This window comes from Zonotrichia albicollis, assembly GCF_047830755.1.
Source record: "Zonotrichia albicollis isolate bZonAlb1 chromosome Z unlocalized genomic scaffold, bZonAlb1.hap1 SUPER_Z_unloc_1, whole genome shotgun sequence".
In the NCBI taxonomy this organism is placed as follows: Eukaryota; Metazoa; Chordata; class Aves; order Passeriformes; family Passerellidae; genus Zonotrichia; species Zonotrichia albicollis.
The window spans coordinates 424,875-446,765 of record NW_027428339.1 but is presented as its reverse complement, the minus strand read 5'-3'; the positions used below and the strand labels follow the sequence as shown (position 1 = coordinate 446,765).

Sequence of the window (21,891 nt, the reverse complement as noted above, 5' to 3'; positions counted from 1 at the left end):
AAATAAACCTAGTTTCAGATTTGGCCAATGTTTGCTAGGAATGCTGGCACTGGAATCCTGGCTCTGGTCTGTGACTGGCAGAGGAGGACAGTGGGATGAAGGTCAGGCTGGAGAGCACCTTCTGGCACATGTGAACTCAAGCCAGACGTTGGAGATGCACGTTTCCATAGGGGGGAATTCCAGGAGAACAAAGCATGGAATTTCATTTACCCTTTGTTCTTACTGGATATAACCAACGATTAACAGTAAGTTGTTTTTTTTTCCAGCAATATCGGATGCTCTTGTGCAGCACAAAGGACAGGAACTGCAGCAGGGTCAATTGTAAGTACACCTGCTCTTTCTCCCCCCCAGGCATGCTCCATAACCATACTTACTCAATGTATTCCCTCTTGTTTTCATTTGTTACCATGATTTCGGACCCATTGGGCTTCAGGTCCACTTGATATGTCTGCATTTCACAAGACCAAAAAACCTCCTGTTATTTGAGGACATTTGGGACTTTCTCCCAGAACCCACTCTCCCCGAGCAGCATTTTACAAGCAGTATCAGGAAATCATTAGTAAATTGATTTACACTTTTGAACAATCTTGCACAACAGAACAGAAAACTGGCAGAGAAAGGCTGGCCATTTAGTAATAATATTATTTATAATAACAAAATTATATATTTATATAACCACTAAGTACGTACTTTACATGTACAAAATTGTAATAGTTTTTATAATAAAAGAGGCTAAATCACATATTGAAACTGCCAAAGCCAACCAGTGTATTACAAAACCTCTCTATCATGTGGCTTCAATACTCTCCCTAGTTCTCCATGTACTCCATAACCTTATGTTGCTTCAGGAGAAAGGCAGTACACACTGAAAAGTGGATCAGAATGTGTTTGACAGGACACTGAGTGCATAGTTTGAATTGCTGAAGTAAGTTTTTATAAAAAGCCCTATAGTCCCCAGGTCCAGTCGTAGGACCAAGGTCTCAGAAGTAAACAAAGTGCAGACACTAAAAAAGGTCATAAAAGTCTCTAAGCAAATTAATTTAATGTCTACAACATTTTCATTTGTAATGGCAAAAGTCACCCATTGACTGTGACCCTTTTAAAGCTGGCAGCTTCCCCCTGTCATACCAGCTGCCCCTGTGACAGGCAGGACAGAGAGCACCTCCCTGGCATCACTGTGCCCCTCTCCTCTGAGAACACCCTTGACCTCAGAAGCCAAGCAGTCCCTGGGCTTGCACCGTGTCCCAGCTGGACTGTGGGACAGCTTTATTCCTCCTCATTGCAAGTGTTTAACTCAGCTGCATTTCCAGCTTGTCCCAGAGATGGCACAGCTCCCTGGTGGGAATGTGGCACCCCCAGTCCCAGCTGGGAACACAGCCAGGTGAAGGCTGAGCAGTGCATGAGGTACTTGTTGGCAAGAGCCAGTTCTAAGATGTAAATAACCTTTACATACCTGTCCAAAGTTTTCCTCGTCTATGCAGAACATGAGATCCAGCTCTGTAGGGTCATTTTCCAGGATCCACTTCAGAGAGTTGTAGTATTCACTATCCTAGGACAGATCACAATTAGGCAGTTTGAAAATGGGCAATTAGTGCAGAGCTGTAGAAACCCATGGCCTGTGAGACCTGGCAAGGGTTAAATGGGGTCTTACCACTGATTCCATGTCCTTCAGCGTTATGGGCTTGCCCAGCATCATCTTATAGAAAGGTCTGATGAAGAAGCCTGTGAGAGAGAGGAGAGCGTTACCTGCCCTGCCCTGCACCTGCACATTCCATAGAGGTACCACTGCTTGAGGGCACCACCCCTGGCACTTCAGTTTCTACAATTATCCACTAACTACCACACTCCAGTGACCACCCTAACATTAATGGCAGAGAGAGCTGGGGAACTGAGCTCAGGGCACACTATCCCATTTAAAATCACTGCTCCTCTCCCCAAGGAGCTGCCTGAGAACCAGGCTGCTGAGCTTCCTCTGCTCAGGATTCCTCCGTTTCCTCTTCTGCACCAGGGCTCAGGAAAATCTGATCAGTAATGTCTGCCTGGTGTGAGACTTCAAAATGCAGCAGAAATTGTAATTAAATCCTTCAGCAGTAATTTTACATATCAAAATATGCTGCATTTGACCCCCCTGGTTTGGCTGCAGGTTTTCATGGAAATGACTGATACAAATTCCATGCTTTTCCTTGAGGGACAGTGCTCATGCTGGTTCTGGAGTTTTAACTTGAGTGGAGAATGGAGCAAAACTTTGTACGAAACCCACTTGTTGAGTAAGGCACTGTAATTGTGTGAATCACCATTTAAGTCTCAACAGTGCCAGTCCCAGGCCGTCCCCAGGGCTCCCAAGCTGGTGCATTTCCTTCCCCAAAGCCCAGTGCAGCAGCAGCAGAGCAGCACTCACCGTCCAGCAGCTTCCCGTGGTACACGGCCAGGCCGGCCACCCGGCCAATGAACGTGAAGTACGACAGATGGTCTTCGTTACAGAGACCTGAATTAGGATTAATCTGAAGTGTATAGTTGTCCCTTTTTTGGGGAAAGAAAAAAAATAGCTAAAGAACCAAGTCTTTAAATCAGCACATACTCAGCTATGTTAATAAATGACTTGTGCTTGGTGGCATGTCCCTTCCACAGCGCCATGGGGCTGTGTCCGAGTCCTTTCCAGTCCGTGCCATCACGGAGCCACTGAGGGCTGAAGGGCTGCCCCAGCAGCCACCCAAACCCACTGGGAGCAAGAGATGCCCTCTCCCCCTGCACTAACGCAATGCTCCAAGATTTTACAGCTGGGCAGCCCCCACTTTACACTGCTGGGAGGCTGCTGCTGTGCCAACGAGCAGCTGCACTCTGAGCTTGCTCTACAGCAGTGCTGGAGCTCTGGGCTCTTCTCTGACATTGGTCCCTTCACCATTACTGGCCTCAAAACCTGCACTTTTGCTGCTCTGGATATTGTCTGAGCAATGGAAATATTTTCTGGGTTCTCAAGGAGAGCTCCAGAGGCTCTCTGAAGGGCAGCAGGAACAGGGCACCCCGGGAAGGAGCAGCTACTTCTGCCCACAGCAACTTTGCCTCTTATGCAAAATGTAAAGTGTATCCCTTGAAAGTACAAATATTTAACGGACACTTACGTTGCTGAGTATTCAAAGAGACCATAGTAAGGGTTAAACATCTCCTTGGACAAGAGAAAAAACCATTCTCTGGCCACACCTCCATAGTCAAGTCCTTTTTCTGACTCAAATTCAATCCAGAGCCTGGCTTTTAGTACATCAGGTCTCTTCACAGACATGATTCTTCTGTAGGACTCCTCAAAAATGTTATTTCTGTGTAATTTCATCTCAAATCTGTTGGGTATGTCAGCCTGTTGAAAGAAGATTAGATTACCCTTGTTAGTCTCAAGAAATAAGTCTTTGGGCAAATTTCTGGTTGCCAACAGCCCAGTGCCAGCTCAGAAACCTGGTGCTCCAGTACCCCACGGTTTTATTTCCCAGTGCTCTCCCAGTCCCCAGGCTGAGAGCATGGGGCAAACTGGGCCAGTTCCAGAACAGTGCTGCAGATTTCTATGGTACATATTTGATGAAAATGACAAGAAAAGTATCAAACAAACAAAACAAAAAAGAAGAAACATTGACTGTGCTCTATTTTAAGGGCATTTGCATTTATCTAGAAAAATGTGAGTCTTAAAGACTTAGAAAAGCTTTTTGTTGAGAAACCCATCAAATTCAAACTTTGCTTCATGTTTTTGGCTCCTGCTTGAGCCCCTGGTGAGCAGCACAATGGAGTAAGCTGGCAGGTGTGTCCTGCAGCCCCGAGCTGGTTCTACTCACAGGTTTCTTTAGCTTCTTGCGGAAATAGTCGTATTTCTGCTTGAACTCCCTGGAGTACGGCACCGCCTGTTGGGAGCAGTGGGAGGACGTGTCATTGTCATTCCTGCTGCTCAGCACTCTGATACCCCGCAGCACTCAAAAGGGATGAACAGCCCACACACTGTGCTATGGGCTCCCCTGAACCCACCCATGAGGCACAGCAGCCAGGAGGGATTTAAAAATCCCACAAAATGACATCATTTTACTCTGATCATTTTACTGATGTTAATATGACTTTACTACAGCCATTTAATAATATTCCTACGTGTTTCCTTTATTTAAACACTATGTGAAATGCAATTTAAGGAATTCTGTTTGTCATGGCACCAGAAATATCTTGAAAGCATTCAGATGAATCCTTAGTGCCTCTGTGAAATTGATTCGCTCCTGCTTTCTCTTAAAACCAACAAACAAACCACTGTCAGTTGCTCAAGGGGACCATGATAATTTCATTTCCTTCAAACAAACTTTCTCAAACAGTCTCTCTCATTTATGCTCAGCATTTCTGGGGAGAGGCCTGTCAGCAACCTGCACAGTGCTGTGTGTGAGGATCTCCAGTTTTAAATGCCTGATAAATGAGTAAATCCCTCCAAAAGCAAAGTGACTATTATTGATATTATTACTAAGCAATTGGAATTTAACCCTGCGGCAGGCTCATCTGCTGTGTCCTGAAACTCTTAAAAGTCCCAAGGACTTGTGCAGAATGAGCATGACCATCCCCAAACCCTGGACAATCTGGGGGACTGCCCAGAGCTTGGTGTGTCATTCCCAGCTTTTTCCAGCTTCGGATGTGGACTGTCAGAGCTCCTGATGTGGGGAGCAGGCAGGGCCTGCTGCTGTTGCAGCTGTACCCAGTCAGGATATTTCATGGAAGCAGTACTTACTGGGCCCGTGATGGCTGGGTTCTGCAGTCTGGGGTCTTCCCACTGGGTAATTTTATTATCTGCAAATAACAAAAGAAAGGATCCCATGGCTTCTCTGGTACCACACTGTGAATTTCTGTTGGTTTTTTCCTCCCTAGCACTGCTCAGGTCTGTCAGGGTTAGCAAAGGCTTGTGTCTCCCCACCCTCCCCAGCTCCAACACACTGTTTAGTTGAAAACATTCACTCAAAAACACAGAACTACCCCAAAACCCAGGGAACCTGCACTGCTTTGATGGCATCATCTGCAGGAGTGAGTGAACATGTTCATTTGAACATGGGCTAGGATTGGAGATGCACAGCCCAACAGGTAAAGGAACCCACAACTTCTGGCAATGACACCCTAGGTTACTTGGGAAATTTTGCATAGACAGCTGAAGTATCATACTTGTAGATTTGGAGGGAATAACATTTTTCCTAGGCTCTGATTTAATGAGAGGGTAAAGGGAGGCAGAACTGTCTGGTTTGGTGCAAGAAAATCACCCAGTTATGACCAATGGAGATGCTGGCAGGGGCACACCACAGCCCAGTTCTTTCCATCTACAGCTTTGAAGAGCACCAGGAGGGTGACAGGAAAGGTTCTACAGGACCACGCTGGGACTCCCCTTCCCTGCCTCCAGACAGCTGCTCCTCCCAGGATTCTGAACACGACAGAATCACAACAAAACAATGGTGTTGCAACAATAAGACAATGCTCCAAACCCATCCCAGGTGCCACCTGCAAGGGCGAGGTGTTGGCCACCTTGGCCTGCCATCCTTCTGTTTGTTACAGACACTGCTCTGGGCTAGGAACTGGGTATAAGGAATCAAGGTTGCATTTTCCACGTCTCTGGAACTGGAAAAGCCCTGTAAGTTTGCATCCCAAGTTGGTTTAAGAGGGACTGGGATCTGAAAGGTGTCATTCAGCAAATGTTAACTGGAGAAAATTCTACATGATTGCAAGCACATTTCAAGGCATTTGATCTATTAGTTAATTTAATAGTAAAATACTATTTCATTTCCCTTCACACACTGAAGCTATTTCTCACTTAGGGGAATGCTGCAGGGCTGCCAGCCTGAGCTCCAGAAACCCCAGAGCTGCATGGAGCAGAGCTGCTGCCAAGCTGGACACCCAGCCCCGCCCTTTCTCTTTTCAACCCCTACACTGGAATTCCCTTCTACAAAGTCCTCTGGTCACCTTCTCGACACCAGCAGCCACAAGCCACAGTGCCAGTTTTCTGTGGAATCAGAGGTAACTCAAGTGGAAATGACTGACAGTGTGTCAGCTCTTTGCTCTCTGCACTTCAGGGTGTGCGCTGACACCAACGAATCTCAGTCTAACCTTCTCTTCAGTCTTACAGGGACTCCACACTAAAAATGGTTTTCCAGGGCTACAAGGGTCTGGCATGAACCACTTCACCTGGAACTGTAGCTCAGGATTCTCTGTCCTGTCCCAAGTGGACATGAATAACAAACTCATTCTTTTTGAAGAACATTTTCAAAAATTTCAAAAATTTGAGTCTTCCCACCAATACAATTCTCTGCCATAAAACAGACTCTCGGGCCTTTGAGGATTCCCTCTTCTCCCTGCCTTTTGCAATGGGGCCACTATTTCCCTGAAGTTTGGGACCCCTGCCAGACACAGAACTCCCACAGCCAGACATTCCCAGCACTGATGGCATCAGAAGGGTCACTCCAGGTTGGATTTAGGCACTCCTGTCAATACATCACAGGGTGAGATAGCTCATGACCAGGTGATGGTATTTTTCATGCCCTTTTCAACCCGAATTCTGCTAATTACTCCCATTCTGAGTAACCCTTTGCAATTCTCCTTCCACAGCCTCTTCCTGCACACTGCAGTGGCCATTTGCAGATGCACCCTGACTCCCCATCCCATTCCAGTGAGCCCCTCTCCCCTCTCCTGCCCTGCTGCTTCCTGCTGAACTAAGGAGCACTCCCTCCTAATTCCTTGTGTAAATCACTGATGCATATTGTGAATATCACCATGTGCAGGTGCATGTGGACAGACTCTGAGGGGAGCCCACTCTGTATCCATCCTCCCTGCCCACGAACCACGGCTTCAGAAAATGGTTGTTTTCCCTTGTGATCCCTTGCAACAGGCAGACAGCACATTCCTGGGAGGCTGCCAGGAATGGCAGCAGTGTGCAGGGAACAGGGAACACCAGTGTGTCCGAGGGAGGCCACCAGAGAGCCAGGGAGAGGTGTTCACTGTCACACCCAGCCCGGGGTGCTGCATCAGTGCTCAGTGCTCCTGGGCACAGCACAGGGGCTGTGCTGGCTGCAGGGCACTTTGGCACGTTCTTCCAGGGATGAGGAAAACATCTCAAAACCAGGACAAGCAGCGCTGGAGAACTATGCAGCAGAGGTACAAACGCAGCAGGGAAGCAGGACGTGAGCAGCAGCTGACTCTGCCACCCTTGTCCTGCTGGTTCTGTGTCCTGGCAGTGGCACAGCCCCTGGCCCTCCCTCCAGGCCCCCAGCCCAGCCACCACAGCAGTGCTCAGGCACCAGGCTGGGACCAAAGGGACATCTGCTACAAACAGGCAGCATTACCAAAAGCTTCCCTGAACTTGTGTGAAAAATGCTATATAAGAAGCTAAATCCACTCAGATCAAAAGAGACTAGAGGGAGAATTCAGATGCACATAAATTTTGCTTCCTAACAAATTATCTGAGGAATTCTAATTAATGTATGACTTTAACATTCCATTTTAGAGACTAACATATGCTCAAATAGCTTTAGGAGACTGAAAAATTAAAGAGTTTTAAGACATTGGGAGGCTCAGCAGTTACACAGGTGTTTTAAATGGGACAGATTTATCCTGTGACTCCTTAGTGGCAGCAGTTTAGAATCATTTGCCATAGTTATATTTCCAGATCTCTGTTGGGAAAAACAATTACAGAAGGGATAAAGGATAATAACTCTGTACCAAGGTTTGGAAGAGAGGTCCATCAGACGCTTATCAAGTGTGTTATTTCTAATGTTTAGTTAAAAGTATTTACACCATTTCAAAACTGGTATTACTTTAAAAGCAGTCTTTTAATCATGACTTAATATTGTCACCTCTAAGGATAAGCGTGGGAGTCAGTGATACTGAGGGACAAACCTAATTCTGTCAAGCATGGGTAAGTTTAGGTTTGAACTCTGTGCACACTCCTTTGATGGTTATGAGAGTTAGCTATGGCTGTGAAGAAATGTCTCATCATAAGAAGACCCAGCCCAGCCTTTGTGGGCTGCTTGGTTTCCAAACACCAACAAAACTCACACAGCAGTTCTGAGATGCTCTAGGAAGACAAATCTACAATGAAACATCACTTACACTAAAACTCCACTAACAGAACTGGAGAGTATTAATGGGCTGGTGCAGTTTCACATGCTCTAAATAGGAAATAAGATCAGAATCAGCACTGCCACAGACCTGAAAGCAGAGGAAAGTACTTCTCAGTGCTAATTGCTCCACTGCCTATATGTGGAGCTGTGGCTACAGGATCTTTTCTCATCTTATTTTCTATTCCTAGTTTATATTTTAATTTATTAAGTGCAAATAAGCCATGGGATCATCAACAACAACAACAACAAATCCAAAATATCAACAAGAACAAAATAAACCACAGAGAGGAAATGTTAATGCTTCACAAGTCAGAGAGGGACAAAGCTTGATGAGCCAATTAAAGCAAGCTTCCAGTGAATGTACAGTACCGTAGGAGGGCACTAAGTCTCTGGTATCAATGTCTCCACATATCAACACCTGGCTTCCTAAATGAAGAGTAAAATCACAAAGCTTTCACTTCAATACTTAGTACCTCCCTTTGTCTATTTGCTCTAGTACCTGAGTGCTTACTTACTATGGTCTATATAAAATGTTCTTCCATCCAGGTGTATTCTTTCCTCCCAGCCAGGCTGGAAATGGGAAATAAAAACAAAGAAAAGAGAGAATAAGTGAAATAGTGTCAGTGTCACACAGCCTGAAGCATGCATTGCTCACACCTACTGGACTTGTCTCAAAGATGTCTATGAAGTAGGAAACCCCCAGTGACCAGATGGATAACAGCAAGGCCACAAATGCAGGCAGACTCAGGCCTAGCTCTTACACAGGTGATTGCATCCTGTGCAGGGAATATGGGGGCCTGAGTGAGCCCCAGGGCACCAGAGGCTCCAAGAAGAGCTGCAGCAACCCGTGCCCAGAATGGAGCACAGCCCTGGCACAGGAGGTGTAGGTTAGAACACAGGCACAGCATCACTTACAGGAAGAGGGCCCAAATCGTTGGGGTTCAGAGACGCTTTGGATCTCAAATGCACCGGAAACTTCAGCCGTGGATCCTCCTGGAACACAGGTATGCAACTGTAAATCCGACAGATCAAGGCAGATCTACAAAGTCAAGCACAGACTCTGGAAATCCTTCTATGTTACAGTGATTCTTTTCTTTTTGGAGAATAAACCAAAACATGCCTTATTAGCATTTCTACAGTGCAATGACTTTTCCAGTGCTGAATAAACAAAGGTGATGACTCCATTAAATGTGTGCTATATTCAGGGATATGCTCTAAACCCACAGGCCTGTTCTTAGGATGCCTGCACTCTTCTACAACTGCTTTTACAACCACAGGCACATTTTTTGCCTCTTTAAAACACAAAGAGAGGTGCCCTGCTGGAACAGGGGCATGCAGCAGGAGACAGAGGTGGGACCGTGGCCCAGGGCCTGGGCTGAGCGCCCTTACCCAGGTGGTGGTCTTGGTGTTGTGGTCGATGAAGAAGGGGCGGCCGTTGGGGGCGATGCGCATCTCCCAGCCCGGGGGCAGGAAGCTCTGGGCCCCCTTGTGCTGGGGCTTGGGGGAGTTGTAGGGGGACGGCTGTGGGGACTGGGGGTTGGACAGGGTGTCCTTCACCGCCCTGCGCACCGGAGAGTCCTTCATGCCCTGCGGAGAGCAAACAGAACATTGCACACACGGCACTTGGGGCTGCAAAACCAACCTCACCTGGCTTCGCAGCAAATAGCTTTTCATTCCTCATGGAATTAAAACCACAATTAAATACTGGGACCGATTTACTACAACTTAATTACCTCTATCTGAGCCTTCTAACATGCCCAGTCCTTTGCTGTAAAGGACATTCCGTGCCTTTCTCTGCACTAACAATGTCCCCAGTATTTACACCTGACTCTGCCTTCCTCTGCACCTGCCCTGGATGTGTCCACATTTCATTTTGCCAAGGAAAAGGGGGCAATACACCTCATTTACTAGAAAGCCTGTAAGTGCAAGGCTGTGTGAGCCACAGCTCTTCAAACTCTTAAGCATTAAGAGGAAATCTGAAGAACTGGCTCTCTTGAGCACAGCCATGAGTAGCTGAGACAAGAGTTTGAAGCACACTGCCACAAGTCAAACACGCACAGGCTTTGACTGCGTAGGGAGCCCTTCAGCCGTTCCTTAGGCACGTGGCAGTGACCATCAGTGGCCAGCACTTGGGAAGACGCCCGGGAGCGATGCAGGGAGGAGCGTGGGTGCGGGAGCGGCCGGGGCTCACCTCGAGCGGCGCTGACAGGGTGACGGTGGGCGAGCTCAGGCTGCGGGGCCGCCGGATCTGCGGCTCGCTCAGGTGGTTGCTGCTGCTCGTGCCCGGCCCCACCATGCCGTCCTCGGCGAGCTGTGCGGAGCAAGGCCAGGTCACAAACGTCACAAACACTGCCCACAGGCAGCTCACGATAAAACTGATGGCATTGTTATCATCGCTACTGTCCTGAACCACATTTCCTTAAAAAAGGGTATTTCATGTAATTCCACTGGAAGGGCCCAGAGCTTACAGCTCTATTAATGGCTCGAGCCAACTTTCACATTTAATCCAAAGGACACATTTGCCTCCTTTTAAGAGCCCTTCTGCATCTCTGCAAATTCCTTCTCTTGCAGCAATCACCTTAACCCTGTGCCTTAACCAAAAACATCCCAAATTATTGCAGCTTTTTATGACTCATCTGTATTGTCATGACAATGACTAGGATATTTCCTTTCAATTTCAGCTTTCTGGAAGCTGCCCCAGCTGAATGCCCCTCGGGCAAGCCAAGTGCTGGCTCCCAGGAAGAGCAGGGTACCTGCATGATGGGCCGTGTCCACGTTGTGGTCCGGTTGTTGTGGTTGACGTAGTAGGTCCGGCCCTTGGCGTCCTTGCGCTCCTCCCAGCCTGAAGGCAAGCCCGGCGTGGTGTGCACGTAAGCCACAGAAGGCTGCTCAGGCAAGAAATCATGGCATTCTTATTTTATAATAGATAAAAAACTTCACATTTTAAAGTCTTGCTTGTAAAAAGAAAAGCAACTTGTTAACTTACACTCTTCTTAATCACAACAACCATATGGAAAAATCCAGTTTCTGATTTAATTTAATTCAGGCTCTTTATCATGTGCCTTTGAATCAAATAATTTTTTTTCTCCCAAGAGATCTTTTGGGTCAGTTTGACACAGATTCAGCAAACAGACAAGTTTATATGCCCTCAAACATTCTATTTTGTTACACATAATGACAAAAAGGAACTCTATGAGTGAGTTTTCCTTAAAAGGCTGAGGTTTCTTCCTTTTATCAGGATGGCAAAGTAAGAGTTAAAAAACCATAGAGTCTGGATCACCCAAGTCCTGCTCTCTTCATTACCCCAGGGTATCTTGATTCAGTTGCCAGAAACTACTGAGGGATTAGAACGTTAATCATTTTGCTCTGTCACAAATGCTGCACTCAGGGCTTCTGTGTCCCAAAGACACCAGATAAGCCCAAACTGAAGCCTCAACTTCAGCAGGACAGAAACCTTTAGCAAAAGCTCCACAAGCTCCCTGTTCCAAGAGAAGCATCCAGGCAAGGGAAGGGTCCTGTCCTGCTGCCCACAGGAACTGTCCCTGTGTGTGGCTGACGTTCTCTCGTGTCCGTCCTGTCCCCAAAACACCCCAGCACGAGCTCATAGACACGAGCTAGGAACTGGAACCAAGGGGGATGAAAGACCTGCCTAATTCAGAGGCTGAGGCACTACAAGCTCTGGGCTTTTGCCATGAAACAAGGCAAAAGGCTCCTGTTGAAATCCAGGACACATCCTCTTCCTCCCCACTACATTCCTTGCTTCAGCAAGATAATGCAGTTAATTAGGTTAAAGGTTCAACATATATAATTAGAATAAACTTCAATATAGATTAAACCCACTTTCCTTGTATTACACTTTCAGCAAAGCATACCAAGAATGTTATGGAATGATCAAACTACAGTCTTGGACTGCTGCGAAACTGCTGGAACATGAAACTGGCATTCAGTAAGACCATTAAGAGCTCTGTGCTATATCACTGTACCCCCAAGGCTCTCAAATTAAGACCAGCTTTAAGAATTAAAATGAATTAGTCTGGAGGAGAGTCATGGGAAGACAAGAAGACACAAGATGCAAACACAGCTACATGTACAATGATTTGATGTCTCTAATCACTGCAGCTTCCAGTACCTAAAAGAATTAGCTATTGTAGCTTTCAGGAGCCCAAGGCATTTACTTAGTGCACAGCTTTGTCATAATTCAATGTCACATCCAAGTCCCTAAACCATGCCAGTATTTGAGTACAATTGCAGTGTTTTGAGAAATGTTGAGAAAATTTGGGACAAAAATATTTAAGTTTTCATTCAATAGCTGTATTTCATTCAACACATGGCTGCTTTTTTTTTTTCAAGTTCCTCATTGTACAAGACCTAAATGTTTCCCCATTTTATCCAGAGATAGTGCTTGATAAAGAGTTTTATTACCGTTGGCTCCTCTCCCCCTGTGACAGTTGAAGAACGAGCTCTCCTAGAGGGACCATTCTGCTGTTAAATGATAATTAAAGTTACACAGATTTACTGAAGAAGGTCACAGGTTACTGTCACATCTTTAGGAGCAAGGCATTGGACACATTTGCCAAGAGAGAGCAGTTAGATGGTAACAGCAAATCTGAAAATCATCAGTCATGGTTACCAAGGCAGAATCCCAGAGGAGCACTGCATTTAGGAAGAACGCGTACTCAGTTGCCAGAAGAGGAACGATCATTAGCTCAGGAAGGATGAAATGTGGTTAAGCTCAGGTAGGGTGATGTTTAGGGCAATGCTCAGTGGTGTCCCTCAAGAAGCAGGAGCAAGGCCCCTCTCTTTGTCCCCAGCCCAGGCCCGGCCCCTGGCCCCAGCATGCCAAACACAGCACGAAAGCAGCCCAGCAGCCCCTGTTCCTGCTGCAGCCAGGCACAGAGCTGCACTGGGACTGTGCCCACAGCCAGGGACAGTCCCAGTGCCTCAGCTACACTAAAGTGCTGCTACAGCCAAGAGAAAACCTCTGTGGTTTCTGGAAATGTTCGCCCAAGAGCAGCAGAGAGAACAAGCGACAGACACACCAAACTTCTTTGTATGCACAGGTTTTCTATTTGCACATTCACATGGGACATATTTATAACTTTTAAAAATGAATAAAAAACTCTTGGAAGAGAAGTATGATCTTTTGAAAGATTCTTTTGCAATCTGACCAGTTTTATTCAAAAGCACACACTGCACACTCCTATTTTAGGTGGTCTCTGTACCTACTGCTGAGAGGGGCAGAGAGAACAAATCTGCCACCTCTGCAAGCCCTGCACGTGGGCTGCAGGAGAGGCACCACGTTCTGTCAGCTGCAGCACAGTGTGCATGGTTCTGATAGGAGAAGCTTTGTTTACAAAACATCTTTGTATCTTTTAGTGTTTGAAAAATCTCCTTAAATAAACCTGCAGAAGTTGCCTCCTTTTCACTACAACCAGGCAAAACACCAATCCTTTAAGATTTTAGAGAGATTTATAGATTGCATACAAAATCAATTTATGGCCCACAGAAATATGTCTGCTATCAGTCCTGTGGCTGCTCCAGTTCCAGGTAGAGCTGGCTCTCCTGTCCTCTCCTCCCTTGGAGGAGTTTCTCCACTGAGTGCACACAGGAGTGCAGTAGCCTAAATTTCCATGGTAAACAACTGAGGAGAGGGTGACTTGCTCAGTCCCCAAACATTTTTCTGTCTCAGGAATGTCCTCCTTTTTAAGCTCACATCAATTTGGTTTGGGACAATCAGATGCCCACCTCGGTGCCTGGCTGGAGCTGGCCCAAGGCAAGGTGTTATTCAGAATGAGAGAATCCACCCAAAAAGGAAGGAGCTCTGGCTTACCAGGGATAACTGGGACTGCTCAGCGACTGCGTCTGTCACACTGCAGGACCTCAGTCGTGACGAAGGTTCTCTTTGCTGCAAGGAAAAAAACAGAAAGATGTCTCCACGTTAGGGTGTCTCAAAACATGATGTTTATTCAGAAAATTCAGTAATTACAGGTACTAACCTCTGAGAGCTCAAAGTCTTAAAAATTAATTGATTTAAAAATGTATGGTATTTCTTAAAAACAAAAAAATCTGTTTCAATCTTCCTCTTTGCTGCTAACTTTTGAATTGGTTGTGTCTTTTCCCAAGACTGTGAACTAGAAACAAACCCCCCCTAAAAAGCAGACACACATCATGTCTGACACTACAGTGTAATTCCTCCCACCAGTCCAGCTGGGCACTCCAGGGCTGAGCAGTGTTCAGGAAAACACAGCACTGACACATCTGCAGTAAAACCAGTGGGTGCTATCAAAACTGCAGTTCTCAACCCAAGCCCACATTTCAGATGACAAGTTACGTACAATCAAAGAGCCGAGTTGTTCCCCATTGGAATCAGGAGTGACCTGGAGCCTTCTGCTCAGCTCCTCAGACAGCTCCTGAGGACTGGTCCGGGACACCGGAGATGCAGGAGGGGGTGGCAGTGACAAGCTCAAGGAATCCCCACTGGCACTTGCCTCCTCTGAAATGGTTTCCCAAGGCTAACAAAAGAGAAGAAACTAAGTTCAGATTTTATACAGACCAAGTCTTCTTTCCCTTTGCCTTCTGTGTGATCATCTCGCTGTGCCCAACACACAAACAACACCTTCTCTTCACCCTAAATCAAGGCACTACAGAAAGCTAAAGCACAGGGCAGCTACAGCCAGTCCACTTCCCTTTTTTTATCATTTATTCCACTGTTGTTTAGAGCAGAATATGAAAGTGTTTCTATCAGTGTATGCAAGACCAGCAATTTGGAATGATAAATGTTTCTCCCAGCACTGACATGGGACTCAGTGCTGCCCATAGGCCAGCAGGCAGCTGCAGCTGCACAGGAGCCTGGCAGTGTGCCTCTGGCTGCACTGTCTTTGTGCTGCTGGCATCTTCCCAAGCAATGTCCACAAACACCGTGTAAAACCACGACTTTCTGTGCAGCTCCCATGTGAGAAGCACAGCAGCTCAAAGGTTAGTCAGCTCCTCAAGCCCAAGGCTTGGGCTTACCTCAGGAATGTCTCCACTCTCCGCAGGCTCTGGCTCCAAATCCTCGCTGATGTGGCGCCGAGAGCGGAAGCGCCTGTGAGCTGCCTCTTGGTTTATCTGTCTGATGTTGTTATCTGACTCGGAGCCCACGTCGCTGCAGGGGGGGAACCCAGCATGGGAAGGAGCAAAGAGAGAGCAAGGAAATAATCCAAGTTAAACTAAGCCCCCCATTTTGTCCACTGCCTTCAAAACCTTGGTAATGCTTTCGATTATAAAAATCATCATTCATGCATGTATCAAGCTTCATAATTAGGAGACTGTTTAATCCCTCAGTTGAAAGAAAATCAAACTGGAAGCACTTCACAAATATCACAGAACATCAGGTTGGGAAGGACCTCAGGGGTCATCTGGTTCAACCTCTGCTGGCAGGGAAACCATGGCCTAGACAAGATGACCCAGCACTCTGTGGAGCCCAACCATGAATGTGCCCAGTGCAGGGGGGATCCAGCACTTCCTTGGACATGGTTTAGCAGCGGCCTTGGCAGTGCAGGTTAAATACATGATCTCACTATAACTCCTAACACTGTCAGTTCTTCACTCTGTAAAATGTAAGCTTGCCACAGCTTTCTAAAGCTAATCTTGAGAAGATATTGCCACAGAAGTCTCTGACTGCACATCCTGGGAATGAAGCCTATTCACAGAGTAATAACCAGGATCTCCTCAAAGCCAATGTGTTCAACTTCATTTAAATTTAGTTGAGTTGACTTTTTTCCTTACCTCTTCAACAGTCTCTATAAACAAAGGAATTTCCTCCTGTCAAATTACTCACTGAAAAATTCCTTATCTGTCTCCTAATATTCTAGGGTGGTTTGTTAATGCACTGCCTTCCCTGGCATCCCAGAGCTCCTGGCATTTCCCAGAATACTCTGTGTCTCTGTGATCTGCTGGGGGCCAGCAAGGTCTCTTTCAGGCACAAACAAAGCACGCTTTCCTTTGTGCCTCGAGCCCCAGCCTGGCTCTCCATCCCCCCAGCCCCAGCTGCTTACATGAGGCTGGGCCGGTGCCACTGGGTGCTCCTGTTGTTGTGGTTCACGTAGTAGGTTCTCCCCAGGTTGTCCACCTTCTCCTCCCAGCCAGGGGGCAGCGGGGGAGGCGGCAGCTCCTCCTGCCGAGACGCAGCATCGCTGGAATCCACCACGTCCCAGCCGTGCTTAGGAAGGAAGGAAAAGACTCTGTGGTTACAGTGTGCACCTCATTTCAATGAGAAAAGAGCTAAATCCCCAGCGGTCTGTTGAACAGGGATCTCCAAAGGTGCCAACTCTGTTTCCAGGGCTTTATCCTTCAAGTGCAGCTGACTCTACAAGTTTTCTGGAATCCTTCCTTGAGGATTCAGCCTTACCTCAGAGTCATCCCTCTGATCACTATTTTCTTCCTCTTGGCCACCATTTTTGGGCATATACGCCATCTTCAGTCTCAAGAAACCCTTCACACGAGATTTGTGGCTACAAGACAAGGAAGTACATTGCATTTAAGAACACTTAAATAATTGCAAATAAAAAAATCATGAAGTAAGAAAGGCTTTAAAGTCCTCAAATGTTTTAAAGGTCCTTCCTCTCACCTTCTTGGTCTGAGGAGGAAATCCTTAAATGTGTACGGCCTCTCCATGGTTGGGTCTTCAGTCTGTGAGCAGTGGAGAAAATAGCAAATTAATGGGCTTGCTCACAAGTCCAGCCATATAAAGAACATTCACACATCAGGCTGACAGATTACATCATTCCTAAAGCTTGGAATCTTGAAAACTTTCTATTCCTTGAGAATTTCAGCTTTCTTACCAAGTAAGACACATCCTTCACATGTGCAAGCACACAGCTGCTGTGGGCACAGAACTAGGAATTTCAGATGCCAAGGGAAAAGGATGATGAATCCATACACACACTTCCCCTGCTGATTGTCTGGGGAGCCTTACTCTAAACTTAAAGCATGAGCTGTGTTACACTTGGCAGCCAAACCCCACACAGCCTCTCCTTTCAGTGCCTGACCCAGTGTCCGCTTTCTCTGCCAGAGACACGCTGCTCAGAGATGCTCTAGATCAACCATAACAGACACATTCTAAACAAGCATCACAGTGCAAGTTGTTACAATTTTTCTCCTACAATAACATCCATCAATAGCAAGAGGTCAAAATTGGACACAAAAAGCCAGTTATGCTCAACTGACATGTTAAGATTAACATGCACAACATTTAAAAAATATGAGCTACATTCAGCCAATGTTAGTCATCCAAAACAGTACATAATATCAGAAGTGTTTGTACCAAGGCTAATGCAATCACCGTATACACATACACATATATATTTATTCTTATTTATGAATCTATAAATAGAAGTTGCACTTAATTTAGCATCTAATTTTACAGCCCATGCAGAATCCTGGCTGCTGGGGGGAAACCAGACAACTTTACAGAATTACAGAACCAGCTTTACTCTGAATTCCTCCATTAATTAAGAAACAGAAACAAACATTACTACCTTCAAACCAAACACCTCAAATGTCTATTGACAATAAAATGATTCAAACCCTGTGTCAAATTACTTTCAATTGATTGCTATTGAACTCCAACTGTTGGCAAAGAATTCAGTTGCAGCTAAAATAACAAACAGATGACATAGTTCTGGCAGCCTTTTGGCTTTTCATGCATTTGCTGAAGCAAACCTGCTCTCATGAGGCTTTTTTTGCACAGAAAGTGCATCCCTGTCCCTGCACAGGTGAGGCCAGGTTGCCCACAACAGTTTATTTTAGGCTCTGCTGGGAGCACCGGCTTTAAGAGCAAGGACACAGCCCCAGGGGTTTGCAGAGATCTGGTGCTTACCGGGAGGTGACTGAGCGGCACATCCACCTGGCCCAGGAAGTCGTCTCGGGTCTGTCACACAAAAACAAACTTACATCAGAAAAGCAAAAATAATAACTATCCATCTAGTCACAATGAGACAAAAATAAAGATGGCTGAGTACCATTATTTTAGGAACCCTGGTTTCTACCCCCTTATCGTTGCCCATTATTTGTTGTTGTAATTCATTTATCTTAGCACGGTATTTCTCGTGACACTCCAAACAGGTTTGTGAGCCCACAGCACGTGTGGTGGTGCTGACACATTCTGCTGGGGGAGCCATCAAACCAACCCAGAGCCCCCCCAGCACTGAGGAGCCCCAGGTGGTTTCCTGCTGAAGGAAAGGCCCAAGCCTTCCGTGATGGACTGCCAGTGCTACACCTGCCCACGGTGGGAGCACCCCAGGCAGCAGGGTGAATCCAGCACTTGGGGCCCTGCCTCGAGGGACACTTGGGGCTCACTGGGGCAGGAACTGTCACCATCAAGCACTTGTGTTCTTCCAAACCCCAGGGAAGGCAGCTTCTCTTCAGATACTGTTTGTGACACCAGATATCAGCCCCAGTGATTCCCAAATAACCTGCTGCCTATTTATAACCGTGCTATGCATGGAATGCCAGGAAGTGCATGCTGCTGCTGCACAGCCAAGTTTACATATTTCTCATAGCAGAGCATTAAGTTTAATATTAAAATTCATATTTTATATGATAACCTCATAAGAATTCTGTTTCTACTACAAAGATAGGATGACGTTTTGTGATCCCCACAGAATGGACACATCCTGCTGTGCTGGATGCTACAGAAAAACACAAAAAGCACTAAGGAGACTGTGGTTTTTCCAATTTCAAGTAAAAAATAGGGAGTAGATTTTTCATTACAGAATTTTGACTGTTAATCTACTTCCTAGCAAATACTAGAAAAACCTGGTAGCATGCCCCATTTTTAGGAAATCAGCATGGCAAATCCCAAGTACTCGCCACCTCCTGCTTCAGTACAGTCACTCCAGTAACAAGTACTCTGAAGAAAATACACACCTATTGCTACATCTCTTCTTGCAGCTTTTAGCTCAAGAAAAATACAACTCGTGGATACAGGAAATGCTCAGGTAGGTTAGAAACAGCCTCAAAGAACCCGATCCAACAAAATATGCTTGTAGCTTACAGTGGAACTGGAAACCCCTCAGTCCCAGCCAGCTCTGTAAGCAGAACCACTTCCTCATCTAATTCTGCATGCATATGGTCACCTTTGCCAGAACTAGGGCTCTTTTAAAACTCAGTCTTTATGTAACATTTGACTGTACACATACATCTGTAAGAAAATGGGGGAGGCTACTATATTAATATTGGTATTCAGTATTTTTGTCTGTGAAAAGAATTTTCTCATGCAAGCCTCCACAGCTCTACAATTTAGGCATTCTCACTCTGGGGAAGCTGAGGGTGCACATCTTTCCCAGCAACAGTCCAGCAAAGTGCAGTTTAAGTTCACCTCAGTGATCATGCAGGATCAGGCCTTGGTTCAAAACTGACATGCCAGGAGTGCAGCAGAGCTGTGAGAGCTCTGCTCTCCCCAGGTGTGGGAGTGCCCTATAGAGTGCCAGGGATGAGCAGAGCAGCAGCCCCAGCCAGCACCTTGGTGCAGCCCTGTTACATCAGGAGCATCACCAGCCTTTTCTGGATCATGATGCAGTGCTTTAGCTATGTGGGCTGAGGTTAAACAACAGAGAAGCCGTGGCAGGGAAATCAAAGTCGTGCAAGGCTCTGCAGGCAGGGAAATGAGATTGCTGGAATGGAATCAGGGAAAGCACGCTGACATTTATTCAGCCTGAATTTTCCAAAGGTACTAAGTACGTTCTTTCAACTGGCTGATCCCAGCAGCACTTACACTCAAGAAGGCATTAGGCCTGGCAATATGTGACATCATATTTTTGCTTTAATGATTTTCCTAATGTTATGGAAAAAAGCAAGATCCACTGTAAGAGTTCTAAGGCCACTTTTCTGTGACACAAGACTGTTCTACTAGGTAATAATCAGAATCCTGAGGGGAAACATGGCTGTGTACTGACCAGAGGGAACAGTAAGGTACTTCATGCTTAGGCCCCTGACATGCTTATTAGTTGGACATTAACTACTCCTAACTCCTGCAAATTAATAATCATTTACACCTACACATGTCCAAGTACTTTTTCCTTGCTGAGACCAAGAACCTTCACACCTGCTTGATTTTCAAGCAAGACGTTTGTTTATAACAGAAAGGAGAGCCAAGATGATATTGACTTGTTTATGGGGATCAGTCACTAATATTTACTGCCAGATATTTATGGTGGATAATTTAAATTGCAGTCAGTTGAAAACCCAGTGGGTAGCTGGTAATATGAACTCTCTGGGTGAAATTTCAAGAACACAGAAAAAACTTGAAAAGTTTGTTCCACGCTTTATTTTTTATTTTATTTTGTTTGTATTCTGGAATTTTGCACAACGATTTGATTAGAGCAAAAACCAGAGAAGCCAGAACTCCAGCACTACTGGCTGCAAACGTCTGGTCAGAAGGCCAATCCCCATTAAATTTAGGAGCAGAACAAAAGGCAAGGAAGAATTCTGGCCAGCCCCAAGCTCCCAGGAAGCCTCTGCAGGAGCCTGCCTGTGCTGGGAAGGGAACACACGGTGCCAACTCCCACATCAGCTCCGTGGAGAATGGAGCTGGCCCTGCCAGCCGGCGGCTCCGCATTCTTCCCTCCCTCCCTCCCTCCCCTTCCCGCATCTGTTTTGGCTGCACCTGGCACAAGGAGCCCGAGTGATGTCACCTGCCCAAGCAGGCCCTCTGGAAGCCAATGCTGGGACACAAACAGTGCCCAGCACAGCCAGCTCGGCACCTGGGGGCACGAGGAACCCACAGCTCCGGCTGCCATCCCCTCCCAGGCCTTCCTGAGCAGGGCCAGGCATTGGGTCCTACAGATGGATAAAGGTGCATCCACTCGGGTCCTACACTGGGATAAAGGTGCATCCACTCAGGTCCTACAGATGGATAAAGGTGCATCCATTCGGGTCCTACCCCGGGATAAAGGTGCATCCACTCAGGTCCTACAGATGGATAAAGGTGCATCCACTCGGGTCCTACACTGGGATAAAGGTGCATCCACTCAGGTCCTACCCTGGGATAAAGGTGCATCCACTTTACAGAAACTCTTCTCTCCCTCCTCTTTTTAACTGAACCTTCATGAAGGGACAACAAAATACCCAAACCCCAGCACAATGCAATGTTGATTCCCTAAGGAAAAAACACTGTGAGGCTTACTGGGGGGATGGCCAGAGCAAGAGTAGATTGATTCAGTTCCCTCACTGAATATAAAGCAGGTAAGGTTTGCTTTCCTGTAAGACATTTGCACTGGGGCGCTGCTGCAAGGCCAAAAAGATATTAAAAAATGGTGACATCAGACCAAAACAAATCTGTTAAGACCAGTTCCCACAGTGCAATGTTTCCTGGAAGGTTTTCCCTACTCAGCCAGCGTGCCATTCCCCACATCTGCAAACAACAATAGAAAATTGTATTTCACTTGCTCAGTTAAGATCAGGTATTTTTATACAGTAAATTAAAAACATGTAATAGACCTCAAATAATGTCACCGCAAATTAACTGAATACTGAATACCTCTTTTTCATACTTCATGTGTTACTAAACCCCTTCAGAAATTGCTGGAATCCAGCCTCACCTCAGAGACAAGGCAACTGCTCAAAAATGGAAATAGAATTTATTTCGTTATGCAATTTTTATGCACGGAGCTGACTCACAAAAGTATACTTAGGCCCCGGATAACATCCAAGCTAATAATTAATTATGTTTTAAATTACATGCAGGGTAATTCCTAATATTTCTCATTTTACCTGTTCTTTTTTAATGCTGTAGGTATGACAGCAC

General features: G+C 46.1%; 1 protein-coding gene across 9 annotated transcripts in view; it reads right to left on the bottom strand.

Annotated features, from left to right (window-relative positions):
* Positions 1-21,891, bottom strand: part of LOC102073785 (NEDD4 like E3 ubiquitin protein ligase) — a 61,468-nt gene that overhangs the window by 3,734 nt on the left and 35,843 nt on the right. For 3 of the 9 annotated variants that reach the window (XM_074533785.1, XM_074533788.1, XM_026798426.2), the window contains 21 exons: positions 17,965-18,015; positions 16,714-16,775; positions 16,495-16,597; positions 16,142-16,305; positions 15,117-15,249; positions 14,441-14,617; positions 13,936-14,010; positions 12,528-12,587; positions 10,859-10,990; positions 10,297-10,416; positions 9,495-9,692; positions 9,021-9,098; positions 8,621-8,675; positions 8,475-8,531; positions 4,739-4,797; positions 3,816-3,881; positions 3,120-3,349; positions 2,399-2,520; positions 1,652-1,722; positions 1,454-1,549; positions 375-448 (listed from right to left, as the gene is read on the bottom strand). In XM_074533785.1, coding sequence (XP_074389886.1) covers positions 375-448; positions 1,454-1,549; positions 1,652-1,722; positions 2,399-2,520; positions 3,120-3,349; positions 3,816-3,881; positions 4,739-4,797; positions 8,475-8,531; positions 8,621-8,675; positions 9,021-9,098; positions 9,495-9,692; positions 10,297-10,416; positions 10,859-10,990; positions 12,528-12,587; positions 13,936-14,010; positions 14,441-14,617; positions 15,117-15,249; positions 16,142-16,305; positions 16,495-16,597; positions 16,714-16,775; positions 17,965-18,015 — 2,183 coding nt within the window. The remainder of the gene's footprint in view (positions 1-374; positions 449-1,453; positions 1,550-1,651; positions 1,723-2,398; positions 2,521-3,119; positions 3,350-3,815; positions 3,882-4,738; positions 4,798-8,474; positions 8,532-8,620; positions 8,676-9,020; positions 9,099-9,494; positions 9,693-10,296; positions 10,417-10,858; positions 10,991-12,527; positions 12,588-13,935; positions 14,011-14,440; positions 14,618-15,116; positions 15,250-16,141; positions 16,306-16,494; positions 16,598-16,713; positions 16,776-17,964; positions 18,016-21,891) is intronic. The other 6 variants (XM_074533786.1, XM_026798427.2, XM_074533787.1 and 3 more) reach the window with 4 other exon arrangements.